This window comes from Urocampus carinirostris, chromosome 16 (genome assembly GCF_059441175.1).
Source record: "Urocampus carinirostris isolate Australia breed hairy pipefish chromosome 16, RoL_Ucar_1.0, whole genome shotgun sequence".
NCBI lineage: Eukaryota > Metazoa > Chordata > Actinopteri > Syngnathiformes > Syngnathidae > Urocampus > Urocampus carinirostris.
In genome coordinates this window covers 1,189,538-1,212,326 of record NC_142364.1, presented here as the reverse complement: position 1 = coordinate 1,212,326, position 22,789 = coordinate 1,189,538, and the positions used below count along the sequence as shown (strand labels likewise).

At 41.1% G+C, this 22,789-nt stretch overlaps 1 protein-coding gene across 1 annotated transcript; it reads left to right on the top strand.

Moving 5' to 3' along the window:
- Positions 1-1,683: 1,683 nt before the first annotated feature.
- LOC148349943 (sorting nexin-18-like) lies at positions 1,684-21,640 on the top strand. The gene is made up of 4 exons (XM_088319965.1): positions 1,684-2,626; positions 4,418-4,711; positions 8,491-8,873; positions 19,152-21,640. Exons 1-4 carry the CDS (start codon positions 1,920-1,922, stop codon positions 19,376-19,378), a joined length of 1,611 nt encoding a protein of 536 aa, XP_088176091.1. The 5' UTR covers positions 1,684-1,919; the 3' UTR covers positions 19,379-21,640.
- Positions 21,641-22,789: the final 1,149 nt, after the last annotated feature.

The window sequence follows — 22,789 nt, the reverse complement described above, 5'->3', positions numbered from 1 at the left end:
AGATTATTACTGACGACATAAGTCCTCCCAAATGGAAAAAAACAATATTTTTAAGTACAAAAGTGTAATTCCCGGCGAAGTTAGTGTGTTTTATTATCCGTATTTGTATTTAAATTCCTCTAAAAATCGATGACGTCATTTATTTTATTCCTTAGTAAAATAAGTTGAGTTTGATAGAACTTGAAGGAAACAGCACCTTCTCTAAATGATTACTGCCATTAAATATAATGCTCTCACTCTGCACGACATAAAAATATCAAAACAAAATATGAATTGATTTTATGAACATTTCCGGAGCTTTCCTCTCGGTCCAGTCATTAGCGTTCTTCCAATTGTGGTCTTGAAACGAATTTGTGATGAAACACTGACCTCTAGCGTCTTTATATGATATTACAGATTCTATCGATAGTATTTGATATTTTCGCGTCCAAAATCTTTGGTACAGCTCGTTTTTTAGTATAAAAATCCGTTTTTAACGATGTATCCCGGTGGAATACTTTTCCCACTCGGGATCTTTGACAATGTACACCAAAAAAGGTCTTTAAATAACGATTTAACAAACAATATTGGGACGATTTAGATGATAAACGAACTAAAATGTTATTTTTACCACTATATGGGATGAAAATACATTGATTAAAATAAAAACTATTTTCTCTAATGTATTATTACTTAATCACTGAAATAAACGAATACATCTTCGTATTCCATTCTCAGTAGCCTAGATGGTAAGGCGCCCGCTTTGAGACTGGGAGGTTCGGGTTCGCGCCCCGGCCGAGTCATTCCTAAGACTTAAAAAGTGGTCGGCGGCGCCCTCTGTTGGCTGCGGCTGCATCGGCTCGCTACAACGGGTCAGATGCAATCGACATTTCGTTCTGTGTACATTGTTACACAGAATGACAATACAAGGAAATTATTATTATTATTATTATTATTTATGCGACGTACTTTTCCCTGAAATTGCGTGCATTTTTCTAGCTTGACAGTAGGGCCTTATAAATGTTTTTTTTTACAAAGAAATATATATACTACTACTTCAAGATTAAAATGTGAAAATGGAAGAGGATCTATTAACATTTTAGTCCTATTGTGACGTGTTTCCCCTTGAAACGAGTGCAAAACAGCAAACTATGTCTCTCCATTTCCGTTTTATTGTGACGTGTTTCCTTTTGGAATTGATGCATTCTTGCAGCTTGATACTAGCTTTAGACATTGTTTTTTTTACCACAAGGTGGCACAAAGTTACACACACTGTCCCTTTAAGAAGAGCGTCATGTCTGAATCTGCGCTGTTTTTGTGAAAAAATAAAAAAACATTTGGCCCAACCTCACACGGACCCTAGCTTCAGATGCCTTAACTCAATTGAATTTGAGACCCCTGACATTCTATTTTTATCACTAAGTGGCACAGAATAACACAGACGGTCCCTTTAAGAAACCGGAAATCGATTGTGTCTCTATATAAGAGAATGTGTGGTAAAGACTACTGCATTTTAATATTAAGAGTTTATCCTGTATGACAAATACTATGTATCTTTACCATTAAAATTGGCAAATTTAAAAAAAAAAGTTTGAAATGAGTTTTAATGTGAAATGTATTTTCCGGTTGAAACGTGGTGCGTTTCGGTGGCCTGACGGAAGTTGCGTTAGACTCCGCCCACTCATTTCTTCGACGTGTTGGGGCTTGGGTGTCTTTATCAAGCATCTCGCAGAAGAGAAGAAAAAAGTCGAGAGGGACTCCCCAAAAGTTGTTTTTTAATTGTTTTTCGTTTTTTTTTTTAATCACCTTTATTTCCCATAACCCCATCGAACTTTTCATCTAGGCGTGGATGAAGTTCTGCAGGATCTCCCGTCGGATATCTGAGAAGGTCTCTGCCCTCCTTTTTCTTTTCGGGGATTTTATGAAAACTTCTCGTAAGAATGTCGCTGCAGGCCCGCGTGTTGTACGACTTCCACTCGGAGAACCCTGGTGAGATCTCCATTCGTGAGAACGAGCTGGTGAGTTTGTTCAGCGAGGAGGAGCTGGAAGGTTGGTTGGAGGGGAAGAACAGCAAAGGGGACGTGGGCCTCATCCCGGCTTCTTACGTGGAGATCATCAGGGAGAACAACAACAAAAACGGGATCTCCACGCCCAAGGCGGTTCTGCCCAGCCACGCTTCCTATCTCCAGACCAGACCCGAGGCGGGGAGCTTCAGCAGCTCCCACGCCAGCGACGACGACTGGGACGACGACTGGGACGAAGGTTCTCCGGCCTCGGAGAACCCGAGGAACCTGAGTTCCTCGCCTCCCTCCCTGTATCCGGTGACTACTTCTCTTCCGGCCAGGCGAGGCGGCGGACCCCCCCAAGCCAAGAGCTCGGCGACAGTGGGGAGGAACCTGAATCGCTTCTCCACGTTTGTGAAATCCGGAGGCGAGGCCTTTCTCCTGGGCGAGGCGGCGGCTTTCGTCAAGGACGGAGATCGGATCTGCGTGGTGATGGGGAAACACGGGCCGGAATGGCAGGAGGACCCCTACCCCTTCACCTGCACCATCGACGATCCCACCAAGCAGACCAAGTTTAAAGGAATGAAGAGTTACATGTCTTACGGACTGACTCCGACTCACACCGACGTCCAGGTCAACCGCAGGTAAGAAAGGCTTCTGGAGAATCCGGGATACGGCGACCCCGCCTTAAGATGTTACGATTTGAAGTCAAATCCTGTTCATTTGTTTGGCCCTCAATCACAAAGAGTCTCAAAGGGCTGCACACACCACAGATTATTTCAACCTACAGACTATTATGACACCGTCCCCTGATCTAAAACCGACATGAGGGCAAGGAAAAACTCAAAAACCTCAAGTCATGTTTATTTGTGACACTCTTAATCACAAAGAGTATCAAAGGGCTGCACAGACCACAGACTATTGCAAACCACAGACTATTATGACACCGTCCCCTGATCTAAAACCGACATGAGGGCAAGGAAAAACTCAAAAACCTCAAGTCATGTTTATTTGTGATACTCTTAATCACAAAGAGTATCAAAGGGCTGCACAGACCACAGACTATTGCAAACCACAGACTATTATGACACCGTCCCCTGATCTAAAACCTACATGAGGGCAAGGGAAAACTCAAAAACATTAACACTAGGAAAATGAAGAAGCCTTGAGAAAGGATAGTCTCAAAGGGCTGCACAGACAACAGATTTTTACAAACCACAGTTTATTATGACACCATCCCCTGATCTAAAACCGACATGAGGGCAAGGAAAAACTCAAAGACCTTAGGAGGAGTAAAGTCAAGTCATGTTTATTTGTGACGCCCTTAATCACAAAGAATCTCAAAGGGCTGCACAGACCACAGGTTATTACAGACTACTATTACACCATCCCCTGATCTAAATCCTACATAAGGGCAAGGAAAAACTCAAAATCCTCAAGTCAAGGCAAGTCCTGTTTATTTTTGACGCCCTTTATCACAAATAGTCTCAAAGGGCTGCACAGACCACAGATTATTGCAAGCCACAGACTATTATGACACCATCCCCTGATCTAAAACCTACAGTAGCCTAGATGGTAAGGCGCCCGCTTTGAGACTGGGAGGTCGCTGGTTCGCGCCTCGGCCGAGACATACCTAATTGGTATAATGGCGGCGCCCTCTGTTGGCTGCGGCTGCATCGGCTCGCTACAACGGGTCAGGTGTATCGACATTTCGTTCTGTGTACATTGTTACACAGAATGACAATACAAAGGAAATTATTATTATTATAAGGGCATGGAAAAACTCTGCTCACTCTTTTACTCTTTCTTTCTCTGTTGTTTCACCTCTCTCATTCTTTTTATATTTCTCTTTTTCTTTCTCTCTTCATTTCTTCTTTTTTTTCTTTATTTCTCTCTTTATTTCTCAAGTATTATATCTCAATTCTGCTCTGGTTTTCTCTCACTGTTACTCTTCCTCCCTATCTGTTTATCGCTCTCTCTTTCCCTCCCCCTTTTTTTCTCCCTTTCTCTTTCTCTTAAACGTACTAGTCTGGCCCCCGTGAGATTTTTTTAGAGTATTTGTGGCCCCCAGCTAAAACCAGTTTGACACCCCAGTTCTACAGTGTCAAGTACAGATCCCAAACCATCTTAATTTAACGCTCTCTCGCTGTGTGCAGTAATATCAAACAGGATCCGGCCATCTCTGTCTGTCCCTCACTCCCCTCATACACCCCCCTCTGGAGGAAAACAAAGCCTGCAACAAGGACAGTACAAACATCTTCTTTTGTTTTCCTTATCCTGAAGCCCTTTGAGACTCTTTGTGATTTAGGGCTATACAAATAAAAATGACTTGATTTATCCTCACTGTAAAATGTGGAACTGGAGTGCCACGTCCAATTTAATATATCTAACTCATGTTGTAAGAATGACAATAAAGATCTATTCTCTTCTCTCAGGTACAAACACTTCGACTGGCTGTACGCCCGGCTGGTGGAGCGCTTCCCGGTCATCTCGGTGCCGCATCTTCCCGAGAAGCAAGCCACGGGTCGTTTCGAGGAGGACTTCATCTCCAAGCGGAGGAAAGGTCTGATCTGGTGGATGAACCACATGAGCAGCCATCCCGTCTTGGCCCGCTGCGACGTCTTCCAGCATTTTCTCACTTGCGGGGCCGACGAGAAGGCCTGGAAGCAGGGCAAGAGGAAGGCCGAGAGGGACCAACTGGTCGGGGCCAATTTCTTCCTCACCATCAGGTAGGGACGGACGTTGAGATCTCCTCTTGGACAATGTTCCCTCTAAGCTGCGTGTGTGCCCAGAGCTTTTCCGCGCACAAGAAAATCCAGCCGGCTCACAAAAAATCAGGGCTCGAAATTTCTAATTAAGAAGCAAATTACCGTAAATTCCGGACTATAAGGCGCACCTGAATATAAGCCGCACCCACCACATTTTGGGAGGAAAGCCGATTTCGTACATACACAAGCCGCACCTGGGCAGCACGGCGGCACAGTGGTTAGCGCATGTGCGGCACAGTTCTGAGGTCGTGGGAACCTCCTGCGTGGGTTCAAATCCAGCTACCGGACTTCCTGTGCGGAGTTTGTATGTTCTCCCCGTGCTTGCGTGGGTTTCCTCCGGCCACTGCGGTTTCCTCCCACATTCCAAAGACATGCATTTCAGGTGAATTGGCCGGTCCAAATTGTCCCTAGGTGTGAATGAGGGAGCGAGTTGTCTGTCCTCGTGTGCCCTGCGATTGGCTGGCAACCAGTTCAGGGTGTCCCCTGCCCACTGCTCGATGATTGCTGGGATGAGCTCCAGCACCCCCGCGACCCTACTGAGGATAAGCGGTGCAGCTATTGAGATGAGATGAGACAAGCCGCACCTGTATATTAGCCGCATGCGCCCACATTGAGAAAATGCAACACAAACACAAAATTAACTCATACCCGACACGGTCTAAAAGTCACAGCCGGCAAATATGACGGAAATGATACCGGTACTTTATGTTTGATGCAGACCTGCCCGTTGAAAGTACTGTATTTTCCGCACTATAGGGCGCACCAGGTTATAGGGCGCACCCCAAAAAAATAGTTTTTGGTCCTATATCTTCCATACATAAGGCGCACCGGATTATAAGGTGCTACAATGGGAACGTGGACAAAAGAGTCAGATAGTTGAGTCCAACTTCTTACCCCCTTAACATTCCCAAAGCTTGCAAAGAAGCAAATACGTGACATAGACACGTGCGGATGCGGTGTCCGTACGATGTCACTTCAAATGCATCGTTCCATCATTCGGAAGGTTAAAGTCTTGGGATTCAAGAAATACCAACCATTCCTTAGTTTCTATTTTCTTTTTCGCTCGCAACTTTACTGTATATATGACAATAAACACTTGGAATTGAGTTGAATTTAAAAAAAGACCCAGTACAGAAACATCGATATCACTCTGAAACAAGATACTGGGAAAATATATAGCCGGAGTAGCTCACCGAAGTCGTTGCGTTCAATAATAATGTGCAACCATGGTCCTCTTATATCCGTGAGTGTCGTAAATCCAGGAGAGTAAAATATTTACAAATACAGAATGGTAAATCATGTTTCGCTATGCCTTAGACAACCAAACTTGCTATTCACATTCATCTTTTTTGGCCAATTGCAGGCTTTAGCCTATGTGAGCCTGTAAATGATAAAAAGGATCCGCCCCCTTTACCTCCGAATAACTTTAGCCAATAGTGATCGATTCAAATGACGATTGACACATTGGCTGGGAAATGAAACGCCAGCATACACCGCGGACCACATCGCCTACGAGAAAAAATCTAGTCGGCGGCTGCTTGCCTTTGTTGCAAGACTTTGCGACTTAATATTGATCCATATATAAGGCACACTGTATTATAAGGCGCATGGTCAGCTTTTGAAAAAAATAAAGGCTTTTAGGTGCGCCTTATAGTGCAGAAAATACGGTAATCCAAAGAAAAAAGTCTATATTTCCAAAGGTAAGGGTGGGAAAAATATATATCCACTTTTGTCCGCCCCGACAACAGGTCTCACTCACCTTTACCCCACTTCCCGTCAGCCCGCGTTTGCTCCGCCCCTCTTTTTTAATTGGCAAAACACATCAGAATAAGTGTCTCAAATCAATACATTACAAAAATATACAGGTGCAAATACATATTATACATCGGTTACCCATATTTACAAAGAAAGACGCTACACCGAGAACGTTTTCAAAGCTTTAATAATAATATTATAACTTTTCATCCCAAACTGTGCCTGTGAAGGGTAGCAAAACGCTACTAGCAACACGCTCGCACAGTGAAGTTTACGTGCAGTAGCTCTGTTTCCTTCTTTATCGGACTGCTCGATTGCGTTTAGCTTGAAAGTTGCGTCATGTGCCTTTCTTTTTGCAATTTGCATGATGAGGATATGTCTACGCTAATTTAATTAGTGCACAAGCTAAGAAGTTGCAGTCTTCCTCAACGTTAAAAGAATGACATAAATTGGCCGCATCACTTAATAAGCCGCAGGGTTGAAATTTAGGGGAAAAAGTAGCGGCTTATAGTCCGAAATTTACGGTAAGTCAAAGTTACAGTGCATGAAGGTCAAAAGACACGGGTTCCCCTGACGCTGTGTTCTAAATGCGGTATTTTAATGTCGAAGTAGAAAGAAGTCGAGTAAAGTCAGTAGAGTTTTTCGAGACCCGGCTTCTTCGGCTCGGCTCGCTAAAAAGAACCGGCTCTTTCAGGTCCTAAACGGCTCTTCAGGTTGTTTTTGCTTTTTTAAATCTTATGCCTTTTGTTTTGACATGTACATACCTAGTGGTACAGTGGTTAGGATCTTGCTTTCTCACTGTCGCGACCCGGGTTTGATTCTTGTTGTACCCAATGCTTTTGACTGGTCAATCATTGTTCAAATATGGTATTAAAATACAGTAAAACCTCGTGTATAACGTGCAAAAATACTATGACTTATTTTGTGAGTGAAGAAAAATGCGTGTTATATACGGTATGAGCAAGAAATAAGGCATCCTTTTTTTCTAAAATCAGGCAATTTCAATTTATTTTTCCATGTTGGTCACAAACTTTTGCTTTGTAACGTGTTTGCATGTCACAAACTTGTGCTCTATAGTGTGTATGCAAGTCACACATTTTTGCTCTGTATCGTGTTTGCAAGTCACAATCTTTTTCTTCGTAGTGCGCTTTCAGGTCACAAACTTTTGATTTGCATCATTTTCGTCAAGTCACACATTTTTGCTATATGACGTGTTTACAAGTCACAATCCTTTTCTTTGTAGTGCGTTTTCAGGTCACAAACTTTAGCTCTGCAACATGTTTGCATGTCACAAACTTTTACTTTGTAGCATGTTTGCATGGCACAAATTTTTGCACTTTAGTGTTTTCGTAAAGTCACAATCTTTTGCTCCGTAGTGTGTTTGCAAGTTACAATCCTTTTCTTCGTAGTGCGCATTTAGGTCACAAACTTTTGCTCTGTAACGTGTTTGCAGGTCACAAACTTGTGCTCTATAGCGTGTATGCAAGTCACACATTTTTGCTCTGTGACGTGTTTACAAGTCACAATCCTTTTCTTCGTAGTGCGCTTTCAGGTCACAAACTTTTGCTCTGCAACATGTTTGCATGTCACAAACTTTTACTCTGTAGCGTGTCTGCAAGACACACATTTTTGCTATGTGACGTGTTTACAAGTCACAATTTTTTTCTCCGTAGTGCGTTTTCAGGTCACAAACTTTTGCTCTGCAACATGTCTGCAAGACACAAAATTTTAGCACTCTAGTGTTTTCGTCAAGTCACAATCTTTTGCTCCATAGTGTCACAAACTTTTGCTTCGAGGCAACTTTTTTTCTAAAATCAGGCAACTTCAATTTCTTTCTCTCTTGCCTGGTACCAAACAACCCACTGCCCTGTACCAGTGGTTGCTAACCACTGTTGTAGAACTCAAGATTTGCAGCCCCCAAGTAAACGGAGTTTGAGACCTTAGTTCTAGCATCATCTCAAAACCCCCAAAATGTCTGTCCTCAGCACCCCCGACGTCCCCCTGGACCTCCAGGAAGTGGAGAGCAAGATCGAAGGCTTCAAGAGCTTCACCAAAAGGATGGACGAGAACATCGTGGTGGTCAACGCCACCATCAACGACTTTGCCCGCAAGCAGATGTCGGGATTCAAGAAGGAGTACCACAAGGTGGGACAGTCCTTCAAGCTCCTCTCGCAGGCTTTCGAGCTGGACCAGCAGGCCTACTCGGGAGCTCTCAACAAAGCCATCTCCTACACCGGGGACGCCTACGAGGCCATCGGGGATTATTTCGCCGAGCAGCCTCGCCAGGACCTGGACCCCATTTCCGATCTTCTGGATCTCTACAGAGGACATCTGGCCAACTTTCCGGACATCATCCACGTGCAGAAAGGTAAGACCTTAGACCGGAACTCGGTTTGGCTCGGGGGCCGGATCTAGATTCACGTTTGGCATTCTAATAGGGTTTATTGTAACAGTGGAATAGATACAGCTTTACATCTGAACCAGGGGTGTCAAACTGGTTTTAGCTGGGGGCCACAAATGCTATCAAAAATCTCACGGGGGCCAGACTAGTACGTTTAAGAGAAAGAGAAAGGGAGAAAAAGAGGGGGAGGGAAAGAGAGAGCGATAAACAGATAGGGAGAAAGAGTAACAGTGAGAGAAAACCAGAGCAGAATTGAGATATAATACTTGAGAAATAAAGAAAAAGAAAGAAATGAAGAGAGAAAGAAAAAGAGATAGATAAAAAGAATGAGACAAGTGAAACGACAAAGAAAGAAAGAGTAAAAGAGTGAGCAGGGGAAAAAGAGACAAAGTGAGGTGAGAGAGGGATCAAAAAGAGGGAGAGAGGGTGAGAAGGAAAGAGAAAGTCTACAATCAGGGTTCTAATTAACAATGTAAAATATAGGAATCCATAATGATAGCAATCGCTAAGTGACACAAGACCTGCAAGTCAACAAACAGGGCTCACATTTCCAAACAATAAACCAAGAATCTGTAAAGATAACGGCAAAGTGACACAAGATCTGTAAGTCAACGATCAGGGTTTTAATTAACAATGTAAAATATAGGAATCCTAATGATAGCAATCGCTAAGTGACACAATACCTGTACGTCAACAACCAGGGCTCAAATTTCCAAACAATAAACCAAGAATCCATAAAGATAACGGCAAAGTGACACAAGATCTGTAACTCAACGATCAGGGTTCTAATTAACGATGTAAAATATAGGAATCCATAATGATAGCAATCGCTAAGTGACACAAGACCTACAAGTCAACAAACAGGGCCCAAATTTCCAAACAATAAACCAAGAATCTAAAGATAACGGCAAAGTGACACAAGATCTGTAAGTCAACGATCAGGGTTCTAATTAACAATGTCAAATATAGGAATCCATAATAGTAGCAATGGCTAAGCGACAAGATACCTGTAAGTCATCAAACAGGGCTCAAATGAGCTCATGTAAACCATAAGAATCCATCATGATGTCAACAGCAATGTGAACTCAAGACTGCAAGTCAACAAACAGGGTTTAATGAAATCCAACTAAATTACAAATCTAAATTTCATATTGATAAAAAGATTTAAGTGAAAAAAACCTGCAAGTCAACTAACGACCTCCAATAAATCTAACATCAAACACAAGTATCCAGCATGATAAGAACAGTAAAGTGAAACAAGACCTGCAAGTCAACAATCGGGGTTCCCATCAAAGGAATGCCCCAAAACAAGAATCCATCATGATAACAGTGAATTGAAACAAGACTTGCAAGTCAACAATCAGGGCTTAATGAAATGCACCTCAAAGCACAAATCTAAATTCCATATTGATAATACTTAAGTGAAAAAACCTGCAAGTCAACAATCGGGGTTCCTATCAAAGTAAGGAACAAACACAAGAATCCATGATAACAGTGAATTGAAAGAAGACCTGCAAGTCAACAAACAGGGCTCAGATTTCATACAGAATCTCAAAAATCTATTGTAACAGCGGAATGAATTGAAGACCACAAGTCAAAAAACGGGGCTTAATTAAATTGAAGCTAATACATTAGAATCTATAGTGATGACGACAGTGACACTGGATTTGCAAGTCAACGATCGGGTCTTAAATTTAGTAACGAGTCTTTGGAGCTGTGCCACAAAAATGGAATTAGTACTTATAAGAAATGTGACTGCATTGGCGCCATCCTGGCCTTTATTATCTGCCTCGGAAAGGATTTATGGCGCCCCGCTCGAGCGCTTTCATCTGTTTTCAATTAGCAACTTGGTCGGCGTGAGGTGGAAACTGCAAAAGTTTGTGACTTGAAAACATTTGACCCGACAAAAGGTTTGTGAATCAACAAACGCCTTCTAGATCAAAAGTTTGTCTTTTGTAAACACGCTGCGGAGCAAAAGTTTGTGACCTGCAAACGGGTACCCTTTATGGCTTCCAAACAAGCTACAGAGCAAAAGTTTGTGACTTGACGAAAACATGGCGCAAAAATGTGTGATTTGCAAACACGCTACTGAGCAAAATTTTGTGACTTGGCGAAAACCCGAGAGTGCAAAAATGTGTGACTTGCAGACACGCTACAGAGCAAAAGTTTGTGACATGCAAACACGTTACAGAGAAAATGTTTGTGACCTGAAAAGACTCAACGTAACACAAGTTTGTGACTTGCAAATGCGTTCGTAGCAAAAGTTTGTGACCTTCAAACACACTAAAGAGAAAAGGATTGTGACTTGAAAAAGCGTCACATAGCAAGTTTGTGACTTGCAATCGCACTACGGAGTAAAAGTTTGTGACCTGCAAACACACTACAGAGAAAAAGTGTGACTTGCAAACACGTCACATAGCAAAAGTTTGTGACTTGCAAACACACGACGGAGTAAAAGTTTGTGACTTGCAAACACATTTGGAGCAAAAGTTTGTGACCTGCAAACACACTACAGAGAAAAGGATTGTGACTTGCAAAAGCGTCACATAGCAAAAGTTTGTGACTTGCAATCGCACTACGGAGTAAAAGTTTGTGACTTGCTAACACACGACGGAGTAAAAGTTTGTGACCTCCAAACACACTACAGAGAAAAAGATTGTGACTCGCTAACCACGTCACAGAGGAAAAATGTGTGACTTGCAAACACGCTATAAAGCACAAGTTTGTGACCTCCAACACGCAACGGAGCGCCGGCTCATCCGCCGGCTTAAAAAAGTGCCGACGCTTGCCAAATACGGAAACGGGGCCCTTTTCTATCGCCGGATACAAAAACGGGAGAGAAAATAGGTTCCATTGTTTGATTTTTAGTTTGCTAACCTGACGTGGAACGGTCGATTCCCATTGGAATGACTCCAAAAGGCTCCATAGAATGATAGCATTTGATAACATTGTGCTACTCTAGGAGAAATATGACACATAAACAACCTCAAAGGGAAAAAATTAGAAAAAAAGAATCCAATATTGACATGGTAGGCCGGCCTATGTTGTGTTCAAGTGTGTTGGTGTTGTGTCAAGAGGACACTCAAATGTTTCATTTACGCTTCTTCTTGGTCTTTCCCTTATTGTTTTGGTTCTTTCCTTTTTCTTTTTGTTCCTTCTAGACCTTTGGTACTTTTTCTTCTTCTCCTTCTTCATGTTCCTCTTGTTTGTTTTTGTCTTTTTTGTTTGTCTTTGTCTTTTTTGTTTGTCTTTGTCTATTTGTTATTCTTTTTTGTTCTTGTTCTTCATTTTCTTGTCCTTTTCTTTTTTTCCGATTCTAGTCATCTTTTGTTCCTTTTCTTTTCGTTTTTCTTCCTGTTCTTCTGTTTCTTCTTGTTCTCGTGTTTCTCCTTGTTCTAGTTGTACTTCTTGTTCTAGTTTTTCTTCCTGTTCTTGCTCTTGTTCTTTTTCTTGTTTTGCTTATCTCCTAAGTCAAGCGTCTTCTTCCTTTCCTTCTTGTGTTCCCTTGATTTCGTTGGTCTTTTTTGTTCTTTTCGTTTTTGTTGTTGTTAGTTTGATCATCGGTATTATTGATATTTGGCAGCATGTGTTCTGAGTCCCCTTCTTCTCCTTGTTCTTCTTGTCTTTATTTCTTCTTCTTGTTCTTCTTTTTGCTCTTCGTCTCATTGTTCGTCTTGTCTTTTTTTTCTTCTTCTTGTTCTTCTTGCTCTTCTCATTGTTCTTCTTGTCTTTTTTTTCTTGTTCTTCTTGCTCTTTTTCTCATTGTTCTTCTTGTCTTTTTTTCTTCTTCTTGTTCTTCTTGCTCTTCTCATTGTTCTTCTTGTCTTTTTTTCTTCCTATTCTCATTCTACCCTTGTTCTTGTTCTTCTTCTTTTTCTTCTTCTCGTTCTTCTTCTCATTCTTCTTCTTGTCCTTTTTTCTTCCTATTCTTATTCTACTACTTCTACTATTTCTAGTTCATCGTATGATTGTTATAATTGTAGGAAAGCATAGTCACCCTGACAGACTCCTATCCTTGGTGTTTTTGAGACCCTTCTCCTTGTTCTTCTTTTTCTTCTTCTTGTTCTTCTTTTCATTCTTCTTCTTGTCTTTTTTTCTTCATATTCTTATTCTACTGCTTCTACTACTATTTCTTGTTCATCATATTATTGTTATAATTGTAGGACAGCATAGTCACCGTGACTGACTCCTTTCCTTGGTGTTTTTGGTACCCTTCTTCTTGTTCTTCTTCTTTTTCTTCTTCTTGTTCTTCTTCTCATTCTTCTTCTTGTCTTTTTTTCTTCCAATTCTTATTCTACTACTTCTACTACTACTATTTTTTGTTCTTCGTATTATTGTTATAATTGTAGGGCAGCATAGTCACCCTGACTGACTACTTTCCCTATGTCTTTAAATGTCCCTTCTTCTTGTTCTTCTTCTTGTCTTTCTTCTTTTTCTTCTTCTTCTTGTTATTCTTCTTGGTTTTTTTTTTCCTATTCTCATTCTACTAGTTCTACTACTACTATTTTTTGTTCATCGTATTACTGTTACAATTGTAGGCAGCATAGTCACCCTGACTGACTACTTTCCCTATGTCTTTAAATGTCCCTTCTTCTTGTTCTTCTTCTTTTCTTCTTCTTCTTGTTATTCTTCTCATTCTTCTTCTTGTCCTTTCTTCTTCTTATTCTTATTCTACTACTTCTACTTCTACTATTTCTTCTTCATCGTATTACTGTTATAATTGGAGGACAGCATGGTCACCGTGACTGACTCCTCTCCTTGGTGTTTTTGGGACCCTTCTTCTTGTTCTTCCTCTTGGTCTTCTTCGTCTCATTTGTATTATTATCAGTAAGGGGATTGAAACGTCACCGTGACCGAGAAATGTTCCTGTCTTTTTTTCCCGAGTCCCTCCTCGAATGTTTCACAAGTGATTACTCCATAGAACAGATGTTGACCTGGTTTCAATCCAGGACTTCAGTGTCTCTGTCTTCCGCTGTCTATGAAGTAAAAGCAAAGGTTATGATAACTTATCAGCGGAGTAGGACGGGATACCTCCCCCAAGGAAAGGATTTCTACAAACAAGGCTAGGAAAAACCTACTCCGAGCTAGCTTAGTAGCCATGCTGATTTCACAGCATCCCGATGAAACGAGGACGGAATTCCTGAGTCTCCGCTCTTGTGTTGCCCCGGGACGACAGGAATGCAAACTCAAACGAGCTCGGGATTAGTTTACCCCTCCTCCTCCTCTTGCTCTTTTTTTCCCCCCAGCTTCCTTCTTTCGTTTTAAGGGACCGGCCGTTCCCACCGGCCAAGTCGGCCCCAAAGTGCGAGTTTACCGGGTCAGGTTGCCCCAGCCCAGAACTTTATTGACATATTGCCGTATTTCAAGCTTCAAACTTCAAAAATTCAAATGTTTTCTAAGAATCGACAACTTGTGAAAAGAAACCAAACGTATTCAACGTTTTGTGTTGTAAAAAGTAGGTGTTGCAAAACTATTGGCCCCCTTTGCGCTCATACTTTGTCTCCAGCCACAAGTCTTTTGGGCTATGTCTTTTGGGGCCGCCATTTTTGCCCATTCTTCCTGACAAAACAGCTCAAGTTCCTTAAGGATTCATGGTGATAGGACACCAATTTTTTTCAAATCTTTCCACTAATGCTTCATAAAAAGGGTCTCCAACTCAGGGTTCGGGTGTGTCAGGACCAGAACAGAAACAGGACCCACTCGCGTAACGTTTCTCACAAGTTTTATTAGAAGAAAGGGAGGGGGTTGCTGGACCTTGGAAGCAGGTCACTCTGAACGCGGAAGTGGGAATTCCGTGGTGAGCGATGGCGGTGTCAGGGACGGAAAAAAAACGGGTCAGTCGCCGGGATAGAAGAGCAAAAAAACGTGGTCTGGGTCAAAAACAAGTCGAAAGCGAGGAGAGGAGAGTAGACGTGGTCGAGATCAATAACAGATCGTTACTCGGGACGGGAGAACAGACGTGGTCGAGATCAAAACAGATCGTAGCGGGAGACAAACAGGAGCAAAAAACGGGACAAGCGAAAAAGGGCTTGCCGTTTAAAAACAGAGATTCGCAGACGGACCGACCAAAGGGGACTGACAGGACAGAGTTAAAATACTGACAGGGAGCCAATCTGTCAACAAGCTGCAGCTGGTGCCACACGGGCGGGGCCAATTGGGCGCCATGGCATTGGTGACAGGGTGAGGTCAGTCCGAATGGGGTTTTTCACAAAATCAGCGCTGATTAAAAACATTGCGCTCCTCCTCAAGGGAGTGTTTTATATTTGTCCACTAGATGTCGCTGTCATGTCTAGTGCAACCAAAAATGAGCCCAAGGAAGACTACTAACTGTGAAAACTGAAAGTTTTTTTTTTAAAGGAAGAAAACAGGGAAGAAAAAATAAGAAAAATAAGCAAAAACAGACTCCAGAATAACACATACATTTCTCTTCTTCTCAAAAGTAATAAAGTGAGTTTTCTCCACTTTGAGTCTTCAGCACTCTTTTTAAGTGTCACGACAAAATACAGTGACATCTAGTGGTCAAATAATACACATGTCCCTTTAACGTTCATATTAAGGCAGGGGCCTCAAACTATCATCCAAAATTGGCACCCAGGCTGCGAGTTTTAGACCCCTGCACTATAGGACTTTGGCTAGGCTATGCTAACACCTTTATAATATAATAATAATAATAATTTCCTTGTATTGTCATTCTGTGTAACAATGTACACAGAACGAAATGTCGATTGCACCTGACCCGTTGTAGCGAGCCGATGCAGCCGCAGCCAACAGAGGGCGCCGCCGACCACTTTTTAAGTCTTAGGAATGACTCGGCCGGGGCGCGAACCCGAACCTCCCAGTCTCAAAGCGGGCGCCTTACCATCTAGGCTACTATAGTTAGTTTTAAACCTTTCCATTGTAGATTTTTCATTATGTTTAGGGTAGTTGTCCTATTGGTAGGTGAACCCTAAAGCATGATGCTGCCACCACCATGTTTCACAGTGAGGATGGTGTTTTCAGGGTTGTGCAGTGTTACTCTTATGCCCAATGGTACACTTTGCATTCAGCTCCAAAATTTACATTTTGGTCTCCTCTGACCACATGTTATTTGTGTTTCCCATGTGGTTTCTTACAAACGCCAAATGGGCCTTTTTTATGATATTCTTTCAGAAAGGTCTTTCTTCTTTCCACTCTTCCATAAAGGGCAGAGCTATACAGAGTATGACTAATAGTCACTATGCACACATTGTCCCACCTCAGCTCAGTATGCATGCAGGTTCTTCAATGTAATCAGTAACTTCTTGGTTGCCTCTCTGATTAGTTTTCTTTGGAGTGAGTTGGCTGAGCTGAAAAAACAGGGGTTTTGCAACACTTACTTTTCAATTTTGTTGTTGTAAATATGGAAATAATTGGGTTCCCGTTCTGGATTGTGTCATTTAATGTAATCAGGGGCCTCTTGGTTGCCTCTCTGATTAGTTTTCTCTGGAGTGAGTTGGCTTAGCTGAGAAAACAGGGGTTTTGCTACATTTACTTTTCATTTTTGTTGTTGTAAATATGGATAATTGGGTTCCAGTTTGGGATTGAGCCCTTCAATGTAATCAGGGATCTCTTGGTTGCCTCTATGATTAGTTTTTTTATGGAGTTTGTTGGCTAAGCTGAAAAAACAGTGGATAGGCAACACTTACTTTTCATTTTTGTTGTTGTAAATATGGAAATAATTGGGTTCCCGTTCTGGATTGTGTCCTTCAATGTAATCAGGGGCCTCTTGGTTTGCCTCTCTGATTAGTTTTCTCTGGAGTGAGTTGGCTGAGCTGAGAATACAGTGGTTTAGCAAAACTTACTTTTCATTTTTGTTGTTGTAAATATGGATAATTGGCTTCCAGTTCGGGATTGTGTCCTTCAATGTAATCAGGGACCTCTTGGTTGCTCTTCTGATTAGTTTTCTCTGGAGTTAGTTGGCTGAGCTGAGAAAACAGGAGTTTTGCAACACTTACATTTCATTTTTGGTGTTGTAAATATGGAAATAATTGGGTTCCAGTTTGGGATTGTGTCTTCCATATTTTTGACTCTTAGAAAACAGTTTCAGTTTTTTTTTAATTTAAGTGTGAAGCCTTCTCCTTCACCAAGACTTTCACTAGGCACTGTATCTCCAACTTAATCGGTCGTTCCTCAGGTCATGAAGGTTAGCGTGGCGACCGATGAGCTAGCTTGTGGTTTTTTGGAGCGAGCGCCTCACTTCCCAGTTCCTCTTCTGTTTTTCCATCCAAGGAGTCTGCCAAAAATGTCGTACTTCCCCCCTCTTCAAAGTTGAGTCACTCCACATTCGAAGACATTACTCAGCAAAGGGTAAAGAAGGACGTCTGGGGTAAAGCCCAACTTCAGTTTTTGCGGCTAAAATAAGAAAATTTTACTTTCTTTAATGGCGCTTGTTTTCTGTGGCTAGCTAATGGAAACCACAAGGACAGTTTCGACTAACTCTTGCTAGCTAAGACTTTTTATAACAATGCTATTGTTTTGTATATCTTCCTGTTATGTGGCTAGCTAAGTGGAAACCACAAGGACAGTTTCGACTAACTCTTGCTAGCGAAGACTTTTGTATAACAATGCTATTGTTTTGTATATCTTCCTGTTATGTGGCTAGCTAAGTTGAAACCACAATGACAGTTTTGACTAACTCTTGCTAGCTAAGACTTATATAGCAGTGCTATTGATTTGTATATCTTCCTGTTACGTGGCTAGCTAAGTAGAAACCACAAGGACTGTTTCAACTAACTCTTGCTAGCTAAGACTTTTTATAACAGTGCTATTGTTTTGTATATCTTCCTGTTACGTGGCTAGCTAAGTAGAAACCACAAAGACTGTTTCGACTAACTCTTGCTAGCTAAGAGTGCTATTGTATTGTATATCTTCCTGTTATTAAGTTTCACAGCAGAGTAAAGTCTACTAAATACGTGTATCGCTAATCTGTATAAGAAACAGAAATCAACAGTTTTTATCATACAGTGTAGGAGTTGCTTCATAGCTAGTGGATTCTAAGCTAGCTATATATTATCTTTTACTATGTGTTGGAATGTAATTATCAAAATGTAGCGTTTACCAAATTGTTGGAATGAGTTATCAGACTTCATTAACCAAACACAACGTAAATTCACCCAACAATTTATGCGCGCTCGTTTCTTGAAGGAAAAATGATCAGGAAAGCCGACATTTTCACACGGGGGCAGATTTAATTTCCCTAACAATTTAACAAAGTTGGAGTATCTGGGAAGCCTTTTTCCGAAGTCCTTTATCGTTTTCCTATTGGCCATCTTCTCCCCGCATAATGGTGTGCCGGCTCCTCCCATGGGCGTGCCAAGGAAGCCCAACGTTCTCACAACACAGCGCCCCGATGTCTGGAAAATTCTGTGTCAGCACGCTCACGCTAACCCTAACCCTGTTACCAACAGAACTAGACAAAATATGCTTTTAGAACAGCCTGCCCTGACATTGAACTACAGCCCAGTCAGTGAATATCTTTTGCATTAAATGTAATTTGTAGTCAATCGTATAAAATCCTTTATAGTCAAATATATAAAATCCTTCAGCACTGTTGGGAATTAAATATCAAAATGTACCGTTTACCAAATTGTTCGAATGAGTTGTCTGACTGCATTCACCAAACACAACGTAAATTCACCCAAGAATTTATGCGCGCTCGTTTCTTGAGGGAAAAGATGAACAGGAAAGCCGACATTTCCACACGGGGGCAGATTTAATTTCATTAACAATTTAACTAAGTGTACTCCATCGAAAACGGATGAATTTGTGACGTTGGAGTCTCCGGGAAGCCCTCCTCTGAAGTCCTTTAGTTCTCTTCTCATTGGCCATCTTCTCCCCGCACAATGGCGTGCCGACTCCTCCCATGGGCGCGCCAACGAAGCCCCCTGGGCTCTACCATCTCGGAGAAGAGTGCCGCGATGTCTGGAACACTCAAAACCACACCGAGCGTTTCTACGTCATCAGGGCCTTGTTCTCAAAACAATGCCTGCCGTCCTCTGTCAGAGTCCCGTTATCAAAATTCCCTAGTCAAAGTATTCTGCATTTGGAACAGCGTGACCTGTCATTGAACTAAAGCCCAGTCAGTGAATATCTTGCATTAAACTCAATAAATGTAACTTGTATTCAATCGTATAAAATCCTTTATAGTCAAATGTATAAAATCCTTCAGCACTCAGGAACAATGCTTCTGAAGTATCATTCGAAAAACACTTCTTTTTCTCATTAAAGGCGCGCTGACCAAAGTGAAGGACTGCCCGACGCAAGAAGGCGAGCTCCACCAGCGCTGCAACATCATTTCCTGCGCCACGCTAGCCGAAATCCAGCATTTCCATCGTACCCGGGTTCGAGATTTCCGGGCGCAGATGCAACATCACCTCCAAGAGCAAATCGCTTTCTTCCACAAGATTACCTCCAAACTGCAGGAGGCGCTGCAGAGGTATGACGGCGAGCAGTAGGTCCGGGTGAGAAAACGATGTAGCAGTGTTGGGACGAGCGCGTTACAAAGGAGCTATAGTATTGCTTTTCTGTGTTACGCGTTGTTACAATTTTGTAATTCCACTGTCGTTCCAACAGGGGGCGTTACACCACCACTTATTCAAAGTAGATTATGAATTCTAATGTATAAGTTCTTTCATGGTTCCTTTTACAGCATAATGCTGGTTGCAACCATTATGGAAGGTGGGCGTGTTTATATCTACTGTGCCCAGCAAAAGTATTGCTCCCCCCAAGAGCTTTTTAGGTCACATTGCCACATTTTAGGCTTCAAAATTTATATTTACAACAACAAAACTGAAAATATTGGCCCCCTGTTCTCTCGGCTCGCCAAGTGACTCCAGAAGTTTCCAGATGTTTTCTAAATGATCTAATCCTAATTGACAAACCATAACAAACTCAGTGCGTTGAGTCTCAGTCTGCTCAATGATGGGCTCAGAGGTCTGAGAAAGGAGACATTGGAGAACAGACAGCATTATGAAGACCAAAGACACTCCAGGCTTTAGGGGCGGCAGTAGCCCAGGAGGTAGAGCGCTCGTCTTGGGATCAAGGGATCCCAGTTCGAATCCCGGCTTCTCCGTGTTACATATCGAAGTGTCCTTGGGTAAGACACTGAACCCCTAATACCCCCAATATGCAGGTTAGCGTCTTACATGGTTATTGGGAAATGTGAAGCACACTGTAAAGCGCTTTGGGAAGTCATTGACTTGAAAAGCGCTATATAAATACAGATCATTTCATTTCATCCAGGCAGGTGGGCGATAAAGTTGTGCTAGGTTGAAAGCAGGAATGGGATACACAATAATATCAAAATGGAGAGAGCAGAAAACCACTCCCAACCTTGGCAAGACTTGGCCGGCCCTCTAAACTTCCGGCCCCAACAAGGAGAAAAGTAATCAGAGAAGCAACCAAGAGGGACCGTGATCACATTGGATGACCTAGAGGCATACACAGCCGAGATGGGACAATTTGTCTGTAAGACAACTATTAGTCATACTCTGCAAAAATTTGACCTTTACGGAAAAGTGCCAAGAAGAAAGCCCATTTTGAAAGAATTCCATAAAAAGGCCCGTTTGGAGTTTGATAGAAGCCACATGGGAGACACAAATAACACATGGAACAAAATGCTCTGGTCAGACAAAACCCAAATTTTACTTTTTTAGCTTAATGCAAAGCATTCGGTTTGGCTTAAGAGTAACTCTGCACATCACCCTGAAAACACCATCCCCACTGTCAAACATGGTGGTGGCAGCATCTTGCTCTGGGGTTGCTTTTCTTCAGCAGCGACTGGGAAGTTTGTTGGAATTGATGGGAAGATGGATGGAGTCAATGACATGGCCATTCTGGTAGAAAATCTGTTGGAGTCTGCAAGAAACATCGGGAACTTGTTCAATTTATGATTTGTTTGCACAATATAAATTAGGTTTCTTTTCACAATCGTGTCTCACATGTTGTAGATTTTTAGAAAAATGATTTTAATTGAAGTCTGAATAATGTAAAAAAAATTCTTGAGGGGGCGAATACTTTTGCAAAGCGCTACTTTAGGGTGTCAGTAATCTAGGGTGATGCAATTACTTTTTAAATGAAGCGATTAGTAACTGTAACTAATTACTTTTTTCAGTAATGCGCCCAACACTGCCGATAAACTTTTCAGATACTTGTCGGGACTTGAAATTCCTGGCTGACTACGCAGGAACGTGACAGGGATTTTGTTTTTGTTTTGCTTTTGTGGCCACAAACTTTTCATATCATTTCAAGTGGAATATTTAAGGCGGAATATTTTCATGGAACGCAATTGGACATTCTTTTTTCCGCGAAATAATAAAAAGCCTGCGAAGGTGGACACTACAAATGGACTGACCCACTTTTTTTTTGTTTTAGGAGGTTTTTTTTTTTTTTTTTTTTTTTTTTTTTTTTTTTTTTAGATCCTTTTTCCTTTTTGCTTTTTTGCAGCGTTCTCATTGGCCAGTCATGTCTTTTTTTGTACTTGCATTGACTGAAAGAGAGCATGCTGGGACTCGACTGCTTTATGATATCATTTCTCTTTTATTCAAGTCGCAACAGTGTTAACAAAATATATGGGAATTGTTTTGTTTTTTTTTGCATTCTGCACTTGGATTCTTCTAACCAGCTGATGCTTTGCAAAAAATGGAATTTCTGTTTTTAAAAAGCCATTGTAGTTGTTGGTGGGTCGCATATCTTTTCAAGACGGGACAGTATTTCCATAAATAAATGGATATAATACAAAGTTCGGTTGTATTTTCCTGGGACCTAATCCGTTTTATATAACAACGATGGTTTTTTTAAAAGACTCATCTCAAGTTTTTGGCTTTTTTTTTTACTTTGTTGTTTTCCTTTTTGCACTTGTTTATGATAACAATTGGAGGTACGTCTTTTTCGAACGATAGTAACAATTTTAGTTAATGTGTGTATTTTTTTAATTCATTTAAAAATATTTAAAATGATGTTTTTCATTTTTATATATTTATTTTTCCATTTATTTTTATGGTTTTTGAACTAAAAATAATGGGATGATTTCTTTATTGCTATTTTTATTGTTTTGTCTTTTTTTTATATTCTATTAATTCATCCTTTAAATGTCATTATTTTTTGTTTGTTGGTTTATTTTCTTTCATTTTTTATTATAGATTTTTTGTATTTTACATGTATTTGTTCAAAACCTATTTTTTCTTTTTTTTATCAAATATAAATAATTATATTCTATTTATTCATCCTTTTATTTTTTTTGATGGTTTATTTTTTCATTTATTATTATAATTTTTGGGTATTTTATATGTATTTGTTCAAAACCCTATTTTTTTCTTTTTTATTATTATTATTGTCAAATATGCTATATGATCAAAATACAGCACAAATTAAATGACTTTCACTCACCCTGCTTGCGAACATATAAGAAAAAAATAAGACAGTAATGCTAATTACAAATAATTAGGTGAAAAGTAAGCATATGAAATATGAAAATATACGAGGCTTAGAATTATATATATTATTTACTATGTTAACGTTTTTATTTTATTTTCTATTCATTCTTTCAATTGTTTATTATTATTTATTTATTTTCATTTGTTTTAAAATTGTCGAAAACCAGAACAGGATTAGGACCCAAACGCGTGACGTTCTCACACAAGCTTTTTTATTTACGGGAAATGGGGAGTCCTGCACGTTAGGCAGCGGTCCGGCGTGGAATGAGAGGAAGCCAGAGGCCGACGAGATCGAGACCAATTGCCCGAGCTGATATCGGACGGGTGGGGTTGATACCGGACAGGACGGGACAGACAGGATTGATAACGAAACAGGATATCGGAATGAAACAGGACAAACTAGACGGGAACGAAAACCGGAAAGAAAAATAA